Here is a 12144-nt window from a genome sequence, read left to right as displayed (position 1 = left end):
GTTCCTCTCTTGCCATTCTTTCTCTTCCTCTTTTGGCTTTGCTCACACTGGACTATTTGCCAGTTTGTTCCTACCAGAAGGCCTTTGCACTTGCTATTCCAAACCACGGAAAATTTCTTCCCCTAAATACCCACACGCTTTCTCTCATCAGAGATCTTTCCTGACCACCCTATATAGACAGAAATACAGCCATCACACTCAAAGACTTGCTCAGCTTTCTTTTCTTCACAGCATCATTCCTCCCTATTTGTTTATTCACTCTCTTTGCCTGTCTGTCTTCTCCCACACCAGAAGGCAGGGATTGTTTCAGCTCCACTTCTGAACCTCTAGCACCTAGAACAATGCCTGGCACATAGTCAGTGTTCAGAAAACGTTATCTGAAGGAATGAATGGAGGTAACCATCCCTCTCCCCTCCCCTCCCTCTCCCCTACCTATCAGCAGCTTGGGGAAGTTGGAGGTCTCGATGTTGTGATAGTAGACCACGGAGGTGACAGCAGCCATGAATGCCATCCCGGCTGGCATGTACAGGTGGAGATGGCGGGATTCAGTCACCCTGGGATGGGGGAGAGGGAGAAAGAGAGAGAGATTGGAGGTAGATGGGTCAATAGCGCAGCCCAGGCTTTACGCTTCGGATTCAGCACACAGTAGGGCCTCTGGATCATACACACAGCTCCACTTCTTATACTGACAGCTCTGCCCAGCCTACACAGATCCCAAACATGCTCTTTAGTTAGGGGCCCCCGAGTCCACACAATGAGACTATGAGGGCTCAGTATCCAGGCTTTGGAACTCATGACCTTCTCTCCCTGGGTTCGCGCTTATAGAACCTGCCATGGGGAAGCCAGCTTTGGCAGTCACAGCTGGAGAGTCTTCAGCCTGGAACCACTTCTCTGGGAGTGAACACAGCTGGCTTCCTGTCCCTGGGGTCCCTTGGGCAGTACGGGGACCCGTACACCACAAGCCTGTTAGTGACAGCCCCACTTAGCATGAACAGCATAAATCAGCATTGGACCCAGCCCCAGGTGGTGCAATGACAGCACTGATAGTCAACATTTATTGAGCATTTACCCTGTGCCAGGCACTGTTCTAAGCACGTGATGTATATGAATTCATTTAATCTTCAGGAAATCCCATGAAGTCTGTACTCTTAGTCTCATTTTACAGTTGAGGCATAGAGAGGCTAAGAGGTCACAGTTTTGGTTTCTTCCCTTGGGATGGTGATGGAGGCCAATACCAGCTCATCCCCTCCCCACTGTAACTCACGGAGGTCTCTGTGGTGGGTGGACTCTGGTCTGGTGACAAGACCTGTAGGGAGCCAGAGCTCTCTCAGATTTCACACTTCCCCATGACTGGTGAGGAAGCTCATTACTTAATTGGCCTAACTGTGCCCTTCCACAGCTCCCTCCTACAGAAAGCAAAACCCACACTGCTCAGCCTGGCACCAAAGGTCCAGGTGATATGGCCTCAAGCCACTTTTTCAGCACTGCTCAGCCCGTTATTTCTGCTGAGGCCATTTTGAGACCCCCCCCCCCCCCCATCTCCAGAAGGCCCCCTCCAACTTCCCACCTCGGTGCTGCTCTTGCTTGCATTGCTCCTTCTGCCCAGCATGCCAAGCATCCCTGCCCTCAAGAAGCTGACAGTGGGGAGAGGGCAACCACGCTTGGAGCTAACCTCCTGTCTAGGCAGTCTAGGGAAGTGATATTGCAGATGGACTGAAGGTTGAGAGCGCAAGAGTAGGTGGACAACCAAGGAGAACTTCACAGAGGAGGTGGCACCAGGCTGGACTTTGAAGGGGGAACTAGAGTTCAACAGAGAAGGAGGGAGGACATGAGGAGAGCCATGAGGGGGCCCTAAGTAGTCTGGTAAGACTAGTGTATAGGGTGTAGAGGCAGTATGGGCTGTTTATCAAATAACATGTTCTCCTCCTGCTTTGCTAAAAGAACCACAAGTTTGTTCTAGCAGCAGTGGGCCCAGCCCTAGGGAATGGATGGTGATTGGTTCAAGCAGCCATGCAATTCCACATCCCTTTGCCAGTGATTGGTCTAAGGGTGGCCATATAACCCAATGCTGGCCAATGAGATGCAAAGGAAAGTCTGCAGAGGAAGATATCATGCATAAGGAAGAGACATATGAGAGCATGTCCCCTTTGCCTTTGCCTTCCTTTTTTTTTTTCTTAATTTTTTTAAATGTTTTATTTATTTTTGAGACAGAGAGAGACAGAGCACGTGCAGGGGAGGGGCAGAGAGAGAGCGAGACACAGAATCTGAAGCAGGCTCCAGGCTCTGAGCTGTCAGCACAGAGCCTGTCGCTGGGCTCAAACTCAGATTGCAAGATCATGACCTGAGCTGAAGTCAGCCACTCAACCGACTGAGCCACCCAGGCACCCGTGCCCTTGCCTTCCTAAGTGATATCCGGAGCTTGGCAGCCATCTTGTGACCATGGGGAAAGATTCGGTAGACACACAGAGGATAAAGTAGAAAGATGGGAAGAGTCTGGGTCTCTGATGACATCACTAAGTCACCAAACCAACTAGAGAGGTGGCCTCCAGATTTCTTAATAAATGAGACCATAAATGTTGATACTTTTTAAACCTTAGTGGATATTCTCAGCAAAAGACTTATACAGGAGGTACAGGGCAGTCACTAATGGGGTCACTGGGAGCAGCCAACACCCTGTTCAGGGGTCTTCAAAACTCCTGCCTTTGTACTCCTTGAAATAAGTTTTTGAAAAAACTTATACTCCACACATTTTTAAGTTAAATGTTATATCATAAGTTTAAATAAATTCATTTTTGCAATAGGAGGTAGAAATGATAAACATTTGATATAAGTAAATAAGATGAAGATTAACCATAACTGAAATAAATATTTCATGACATAACTGAACAAAACAGACTTTGGCTGCTTTCCTGAATAATATACACTGAATTAGGTTAGAAATTAGGTAAAAGTTTTTTATATATGGGTTTTTTCCAGTGTATCGTGATCTAGGAAAACATTCTAGTTATATTGCTAAAAAAAGTATTTCCTCCCTGACTTGTACTGCTTTTGGTGTTCTAAATTCAGAGCTCCACACAAAAACAAAACCCAAAGGAAGAGAGGAAGCCCTATAGGTTTAAGATGCCTTAATTAATCACTAAATGCGGCTTACCCTAAACTAAGCCAGAGTTTGAAGACTACTGCTTTAACTAGCCTCCACTGCCCCCTGCCCCTAGACTCCCAGGTAGGTCTGCAAACCCAGGCCAGGGTGGACTGGGGGTCCCAGAGGGCAGGATCTGTGGCCTCTCCTCTTGTCTGCTCCCTTCCTATGTCCTTTCTTCATGCTTGCCTGCCCAGGGGTATGGGCCCACAGATGGAGGCCAGCAAAGACCAGGTGGCAAGTGTCCAGTTCAGGAGCCAGCCTGCCTCCTGGGGAGGAAATGGCAGTTTGCACTGAGCTGGGGAGGTAGGGGATACAGATGCAGCCCCACACAGGAGGGGCTGCTGGCAGTGGGCAGGAGGGAGTCCCTGACCTGGTTCATTCTGGTCTCCCTCATTCTGGGAGATGTACTATCTGCCCAGGGCTCCACTATTCCATTTCTGCACCCTGTCTGTACTCTAATTTCATCCTCCATGGCCCTGTGAAGCAGGCAAGGCAGGGATTATTATGCTCATTTCACAGGTAGAGAAAGTGAGGCCCAGAAAGGCTGAGTGACTGCTCTGAAGTCCTGTAGCTGATACGCAGCAGAAGCACCAGCCGATGACCCAGGTCTACCTCCTCCACAGGCAGGGTGTTTTCCTCTCTGCCACTACACTGATTATAACCCAGTGAGAATTTCTGACCTGGGGGCTCACAAAGCATCCTTCCCCTTTTGAACATTTGTGCTGCTTTGGAAGGGGTATCTGGATGGGGGATGGGAGGTGGACTTGTCACCTGCTAGTTATGTGGCAGCAAGCATTGCGGTCTTCTTGCTCATCTGAGGGACTCTGACAACCGGGAGGAGCCCCAAGGCAAGCAGTTGTCCCAGAGACTTCTGCTGGAGCCAGCATGCAGGGACACTGGGGGTGGGACAGTGAGGTAGTGTGTATGGGCTGGGGGATCCCATCCCCCTGCTGCTGGCTGGCAGGAGTGGAATCTGGGCATGGTCTGATTCCAGCTCAGAGTGGTTGGACTTCTGATATTTTAGCCACATGCCCTCCACCCTCCACCACCCCCTCACCCAGGCAGTCGCTCAGCCTTCCTCCATGAGATGGCTGCTTCATCTCCTCCTTCTGCACCCCCGCTGCTGACACACCATTTCTGGCACTGTCATCTCTCACCTAGACTACTGTAATCACCTCCTAGGTGCTGTTTCTACCTCCAGCCTCTCCCTGCCTCCAGGCTGCCCTGGACACCTCCCAGGGTCCTCACCCCAAAATGCTGTGCTGACCATGTGTCTCTTCTGGTCCAAACTGCTGACAAAACCCAACCCAGACACGGCCTAGCATTCCAAGCCCTCCTGGAGAGGCCCCCACCCTGATTTCCAAGCCCCAGCATCCATCACTCCCCTGCTTGTGTTTCATGCTCCAGCCCCCAAGTACTACTCTCACCCCAACCTGCTTTCCTTCCAGTGCCTTTATTCCCCCTCCCTCCTGACTCACTGGCCCTCCCTCTCCGGAACTCCTCTGCTGTCAGACCTTGTCGTACCTCCAGACTCAGCTCAGGAGCCCCTCAGTCACGAAGCTTGCCCAGTCCTGCCTTCCTCTCTCCTCCCAGAGTTCTTACTTGTACCATTATTTCATTTCTTCTCTTAAGGAGTCAATAAATATCTATGTGGCTTTGTCACGTGCCTTGTGCTGTGACTATAAAGATGGATAAAACCCAACTCTGAAGACTTTCTCACTCAGGGGGAGACAGTTTTGCAAATAGACAGAAACTTAAAATATGGTATGATCTGTGCTGTGACAGGGGTAAGGGGTGTTCTGTGAGGCCCAGAGGAAAGGTGGGTGAGGGGAGGCCTTGGGAATGAGGTTAGAGACGGTGGGGGGTGCTGACTGCGAGGACCCCAGATACTAGGCTGAGCACCTGGAAACAACTGGGAACCAAGGGAAGGTCTTAAGCAAGAGTGATTTTTATTCTTCCCAAGAAGGGAACTCTAGCAGCTTGAGGAAGAGGCAGGGCATCTTCCACAGGCGTTGGGGCATTCTAATAGACTCTAGGATTATTTCCCCAGGTCTTGGCATGCAGATCCATGTTCCCTCTACCCTGTGGCCAGGGCCTGGGTCTCACTTGTGTCCAGTATCTGGCACAGAGAGCCAACAGGACATGTTGGATAAATGGTTGCTGGATTTATTAGCAAATGCTACTGTCTCATGGAATACAGGTGAGCTGGGGTCTCCTCTGGCCTTCTGGGAAGCACCTCAGGACAGATCCACTCTCCTGAGTACTCACCCATCAGATAGGATGCCCTCTGCGATTTCACACACCAGGACGAAGAGCAGCATGAAGGTCAGGATCCAGCGCAGGTTGTGCCCAGGGAAGTGGAGCCATGTGCTGTGGTGGATGTGTACCTTGGAGCTTTGACTGCCCCATCCTGCAAGGAGAGCCATGGAGAGGTGGGAAGCCTGGCTCACCAGGAAGAGGGTGCATGAACCCCAGGCGAGTGATTGGGTATTGAGTCCACAGTGGGGAGTGTAACCATCTGTACACCTGTGCATGAGAATGCCCGAGTCTGGTACCAGTGACCTAAGTGTCCAAGCGTGAAGCCTGGACCCATGCAGGCCCTCCTATGCAGGAACTCATTTTATATACTAACCTCTTGTATGACAAATAATCATGTAAATAAACCATTTGTTTGAGAACATATGCTTCTTCCTTATTTCTGATTGTCAATAACTAGCAACTCTGCCTCTGCCACATTCTTCCTTTCTTAATTTTGTGACAATCTTTCCTTTCTTCCCAAAAGCTGTATATGAATTTTAAAATTTGCCCTTTAAAAACATTAGAGTGAATTAACAAGTTTTGCAGATGCAGGGGGTGGGGGGGGGGGGGGGAACACCCTGTGAGTTGACAAAGCTCTAGCCAGCTTGGACAATTCAAGGTTCTGAAGAGAGACAAAGAGGACCACAGTGAAAAGGCATGCAGGATGGTCCTAACAGTGGTGCCCAACTTTGCAGAGGGCTTTCAAGCGGTGACGCTGGTCCAGATGGAGTAGCAGACAAGAGGACCCACGTCCCTAGCTCCTGCCTCTCCTCGCTAAGGGCGCGTGGGACCCCCAGGGACCTGCAGAGGCTACTGATCACTGTCTGGCGCAGCCCCAAAACACACAGGGGCTCACAGGGCCTCCATTCCGGCTCCCGAGGCCAGGCTGCCCTTCTCCCTGGGCCCAGCATCGGCTGACCGGGAGAGTACCTCGGAGGAGGGGTGCCCTGTCTCCCTACACTGTTCTACTGGGGGTACAGCCCGAACCCCTCCCAAACATTCCAGCGCCCACACTGCTTTTCCTGTTCTCCATTTCAGCTTCGGCTCTGCGGTGGAAAACTTGGGGGGTCCCCTGAGTCACGAGCGTCCTGTGTTTGGTGCACCTCAGGGAGGGAGGGGATGGCAGGGCCGGCGAGTGCGGGGACCGCGGGATACAACACAGAGCAGGGGACCCCGGGAGGGAGGCGACTGCCGGTCGGTCGCGGGGCCCGAGGGGGGAAAGGGAGCCGTGTGGTGCGCGGCGGCGCCTCCTCCTCCCTCCCCGCCTGTGCCCTCCCCTCCTCCGCCGCTCCCCGCGCGCTCACCGATGAAGAGGATGGGGAAAGTGATGAAGAGCAGGAAGACATGAGGCACCACGTTGAGCGCGTCCACGAAGCAACCGTTGTTGAGGACGCCCTGGTCCACCCGGTAGGCGGCCGAGTGGTTCTCGCTGCCGCAGAAGGCCAAGGGCATGGCGGCGCGGGCGCGGGCGCGGGCGCGGTCTGGGGCTCCGGCTCCGGCTCCGGCACCGGCTCCGGCTGCGGCTGGCTCCACGCGCCTCCCGCGCCTCTGTCCCTCGCGGCTCGGCGGTCCGACCCGGCAGTCAGGCCCCCGCCCCACCCCCGCGGGCCCCGCCCCGCCGGCGCTCCCGCTCCCCCCCACCCCGCCTCGCGCCACTACCTGCGGGGCCGGGGGGGCGGCCAGGAGCCTGAGCGGCCGGGCGTTCCAGCTGTGGTGGCCTGCGCGCCCAGATGTACTGGGGACGCTTTGAGTGCCCCGCTCCACGCGTGCGCTGCAGGAGAGGGGGGAAGCAGGCTGGGTGGGTGGGCACGCTCGAATCTAGGTGGGAGGGATGCGGGGTGCACAAAGGAGGAAGATCCGAGTGGGTGCTGAGTGCGCGCTTTCGGGCCTGAAGTGCGAGCTCACTGCCCCTGGGCTGAGATGTGCGTTCACCTGGGCTTGGCGAGGGTGGGTGTCGTTAGATCAGAGGGTCCTGGTGGGGGCAGAGTGGAGCAAGCCCTCACCCCAAAAAGATAAGAAAAGCAGGGAAGATTTGGGGAACACTTCAAATATTTTTCAAAAGTGGTTCCAGGTGCCGTGCGCTCCTAGGTGCTTTACAATGTATCCAGCGCTTTCGCAAACGAGATCTCTCAACACTCTGGCTAAGTACAGGTTATAATTTTTCCTATTTTCCTGATGAGGCAGTAGAGGCTCAGGGAGGTTACATGGTTGAGCCAAGGTCTCACTGCCAAAAAGTTAAGGAACCATAACTTGAACGCAGCTCCTCAGATCCCTTCTTTCGCCCCCCACCCATCTCTGTCAGGCATGCCTCTAATACATTAGAACATTCCAGTGAATTCAGGTGAATAGGTACCTGCTCAAGACTGAAAAAGGGGCACTTATGAAATTAAGCCCAGTGAAAACAGTGGGAGGCAGCCAGGACGGGTGGAAAGAGAGAATGCCTCCCCCAGCCCCCTCCAACTGGGATGTATTCTTAACCTGGTACCAACAGGCTTGATGAGTTAAAGGACCTGGGGGAATTGAAAAGACAATGCAATGCATTCTCACACTTCTGGAGAAATTCCCACAGGTCCCTGACCAAAAAAAAGTTTATGTAGTAAGAAGAAAGAAGGGAAAATGGGATTTTAGGTTGAATTTTAAAAGAATTCTCTGAGTTAGAGGTATGGGGCATAAATACACAGTTCTCAGGAGGGGGTGGGGGACACCAAGGGAAGCTCTTTCCAGGCCTTTTCCCTAGAAGCTTCTCTGCGCCTGCTCTGAGGCTGCTGCTTTGAGTCTTTATAGGATGCTGTCAGGCAAGGCCTCAGCTCTGCCTCAGGCTCTGGAAGAGGTGAGGGCAGGAGCAGGCACCCTGGCAGAGGGCCGGTGGGGTTGGGTGAACAGCCTGGGGAGGGCAGGAGCTTAGGGTCCGAAAACCTCAGTCTCTGACTTCCTGGAACTTCTCTGAATCCGAAAGAGATTTCCTCCAGTATCCGCCAAAATAGTGAAAACTTGGTGGCAGTAAATTGTCTGGCACCAGCAGCAGGAATTAATTAATCCAGGGGATAATAGCCACTGAAAAGGGGATTGCTGAGGCTGTGGGAAAAACTTATGACGTCACGTGAAAAACTAGGAGACAAAATCGTGTGTTATCATAGGATTATAAGATTTATTATATTATTAGAGCCATATTAAATATGTATGTTTGAATGCAAGTCTGCAGGGGAAGCTCAGACCTGGAAACGACTGTTGCATTAGAGCAGAGTGAAGTATATATTAGCTCCCATTCCCGTGCTTAGTGTTATTGTTACTACCATTCTCTTTCTGTGAAAACAGGACAACGAAGGTTCAGAGAGATGAGATGATGTGCCCATGGTCACCTAACAAGATTTTTTTTTCAAAGCTTTTTTGTTGTTGTTCCAAGTTTTTTTTTTTCTTCAAACTTTCTATTTGAAAGTCGCCATTTTATTTTTGTAGTTGCAATTTCAGTTTTTCACACTTTCAGGAACGCTATTTTTCCTTTTAGCGGTGATAATATATGAATTTTTAAAGAACAAGTCCCCAGTCCTGGCTCTGCTACTACTCGTTTGTGTGATGTTGGACAAGTTATTATTCTGTGCATCATTTTTCTCCTTTCTAAATGAGGAAGATAATAATACAGACTCCAGAGGAGTAAAATGAGATCATGGGCATAAATATGCTTTGTAAACCAGGAAGATAGTCCAGCCTACTTCATCCTCTAGGGGCCCACCCATGGGACTCCCTCAGTCAGTGAAGGTTATCTAGTAGTCTTTCTCTTCCTTGACATTCAGCATGCAGTGCTTGGCACAACCCACACGCTTTGGTCTTCCGGCCATTTGAAATAAACAGAAGGCCCAGTGCAATCCAAGCTGGACCCAAGTGTAAAGGACTTAAGGGATCATCAGCTGGGACTAAAGGTGTTAGGTCTGGGGACTGAAGAAGGCCCCACATTTGCCATCTCTAGAACAAGCCTGCTGTGAGACTGTGACCAAATTCCCACCCTCCTACACCTAGCTGTATAGAGAGGATGCTCATCGCACTGCCCACCAAGTAGGTGCTAGAGTTACTTTGGAAAGTCACTTTCCAAAAGTCAGGTGCACAAGGAGGCATGGAAGGACTTCTGCTGTAGTATGTATTATAATTTTGGAAACAAGTAAAATGTTCATCAATAGAGGGCTGGTTAAAACAAACCAAACAAAAAACATAGTATTATCCATACTGTGGAATACTGAGACAGTCCAGAGACTAAAGTAGGGATATATATTCTGACATGGAAAGATGTCCCAGGCATATATGTGGAACAGCCTGTGTGACATGAAACCATTTATTTCTACAACAGAAGGAGACACAGAGCTACACATGTCTCTATGAGGAGGCACTGGGTCTCCTGCTTTCCCACTTCCAACAAGGTAGCAGGCTTCTGAATGGGGGGAGGGGGACTAGAAGAAGGGCAGGCACCAAAAGCTTGCTACCAGCAAGGGTATTCCCCTTTGAGAATTCTCAGCCTTCCTTCTGGCAAAATGGAAAACCTGGGATGGATTTCAGAAACCTGGATTCTTGTGCCCACTGGTGTACTGGGTAAGTGTGACCGCAAGCAGGGCCCCTCCCCTCCTTTGTGCCAGGAAAGGGTTGGTGCACACCTTCAGAAAGGTCCCTTCCAGCCCTGATGTTGTTCAGGCTTTAGTTCCTTGTCTCTATCTGGCTGACCAGGTGTGTCAGTGACCATGGCAGTGGGGGTCATCAGGTAAATAATGGTGACATAATAGAATGGGGGGATATTTCAAGAAATTAACCATTTCAATAATCCCAATCCACAGTGAGCTGGTTAAAGACAAACAAAAACAAAAATTATGCTATCATCCATACTATGCAACAAGTAAGAATAAAATAGGGGTATCTGTAGAGAAGATATCATCACCCTCCCCTCCATACCCCACCCCCCTTTAGGCAGGTGGCTGTGAAGCTGAGATAGAGCAGAAAGCAGACAATTGGTGTGTTCAAAGCCTGTGTCTGCAGGGAAACTTAGAAGACTGTAAAATCACTAAAAGAAAGAATTGAATTATAGACAAAATGTCAGGGCTGGAACCTGGGCGGGAAAAGTCATTTCCCCTTTCACCTCCATCCTGCCCTATTGTCAAGAGGAGGGGAGGGGAGGGAGTTCTTGAGAACGGGAACCTGTGCCCAGCCTCTTTGCCTGCCTGCTGTGTATGTGTGTATACTGGGCAGGACAGGGTAGGGGGGAAAGCTACCCAGCAAGGGAAAGGCTGTGTGTAGATTGTGCTAGAAAATCCATACCAGGACTATTTTGAAGAAAGTTTCCCTTGCCCCAGGGCACAGCCACCAGCCTGAAGGATGCAGGGGACCCTCAGCAGTACTTACATGGGTGTTTGCTACAGAAACAAGATGGAGCCTCCCCAAGTCTCTTGGCACCACAGAACCAGGCAGGGAGGTGGGAAGAAATGTCAAGAAAGCCCCATGTTAACTACTTCCCTGCTGGAGTGGGGGCTTGAAGTAGAAATTCAGTAACATTTTTGTTCTCGCCCACTGAAGTTTCGGTCCAGGATCATGCTCACTATAATAATATAACCCAGAAGGGCAACTCCATTCATGGCCTGGTTGCTCTATATCCTTGAGGCCCCTCGAGGTCACATTAATTCTCTCATTGCATCCCCCCAAATATCCAGCTCCCCATCGCATGGATTAGAAGTGGAGGCTTTACTAAACTCTCCAGGGGAGGTGGAAAGACATGATTCCCATACCTCCCAGAAGAAACTTAGTAAAATTCCACCATTTCTCTACCCCCAAAGGTCTTCTCCCTTGTGTATATCTTATATCTCCTCTTCCTTTCTTCCACACAGCCTTTCTGAAAAAACACACTCCTCATTTTTTTCCAGAGCATTTCAGCATTTGCTTTCAGCCTGTGTACGCACTCAGGGTTTCTCAAGCATGCCTCATTTCCCTTCCTGAGCTGCTGACCATCCTCAAACCTGCTGCCTTTCTGGACAGATGGTGGAGAGCGGCACAGAGAGAGAGAATAAGATTATCTCCTTTTTGCTTCACCAACATCTGTTGGGTGTGCTTAGTACATGTCACACACTTTACCTGTTTTACATCACAGAGTAACTGCCTAGTAGTTACTGTTAGCAGAGAACTGAGGGTCAGAGGAGTTAAGCCCTTTCCCCAAGATCACACAGCTGGGAATTGGTAGAGAAAGGATTCAAACACAGTCATGCTTGACTTCAGAGACTGTGCTGTTAACCACTTCCCAAAGGGGTGCTGGGGCTACTGAGGATTCTTCTGCTCCTGAGACTTTATCTCCTGAGGAGGGAGTGTGGGCACCAAAGAACAGACCTTTGGGGAAACCTGCCCATCTGCACATTTTGCCTTTTCTCTGTTCAAACCTGCCCATCTGCACATTTTGCCTCCAGATGGGAGGACTTGAGTGCCAGGGCCCCTGCTGACTGGGGCCTCTTTCTGTGGGTGAAGCGGGCACACAAATGACCCTGCAGTGATTTGCTTTGGAGACAACTTCTATTAGTGACCAATGGGAATGATCACAGGGGTCCCATGAGGTGTGCTGGCCTGCTTCTGTCCTCACCCGAGGCCACACTGCAGCAGAATCTCCATCTGGGCTCCACCAAAAAGGATGCCTGTCTCTGGCACAGCCTGGCCCCTGACAGGTGCACTCTGGCAGGCACAGCAGG

General features: G+C 50.8%; 2 protein-coding genes across 2 annotated transcripts in view; one reads left to right on the top strand and one right to left on the bottom strand.

Moving 5' to 3' along the window:
• The window catches only part of ABCC8 (ATP binding cassette subfamily C member 8), a 77566-nt gene extending 70608 nt beyond the window's left edge, over positions 1-6958 (bottom strand). Inside the window, exons 1-3 of the mRNA XM_049618428.1 lie at positions 6745-6958; positions 5411-5552; positions 433-554 (exon numbers count right to left, since the gene is read on the bottom strand). Of these exons, the coding sequence (XP_049474385.1) occupies positions 433-554; positions 5411-5552; positions 6745-6892 (412 nt within the window). The 5' untranslated portion in view covers positions 6893-6958. The remainder of the gene's footprint in view (positions 1-432; positions 555-5410; positions 5553-6744) is intronic.
• Positions 1-12144, top strand: part of LOC125913211 (L-lactate dehydrogenase A chain) — a 968541-nt gene that overhangs the window by 180488 nt on the left and 775909 nt on the right. The window lies entirely within an intron of this gene.

This window comes from Panthera uncia, chromosome D1 (genome assembly GCF_023721935.1).
Source record: "Panthera uncia isolate 11264 chromosome D1, Puncia_PCG_1.0, whole genome shotgun sequence".
Taxonomy (NCBI): Eukaryota; Metazoa; Chordata; class Mammalia; order Carnivora; family Felidae; genus Panthera; species Panthera uncia.
The sequence above is the reverse complement of the archived record's forward strand: the minus strand, read 5'-3'. Positions and strand labels throughout refer to the sequence as shown.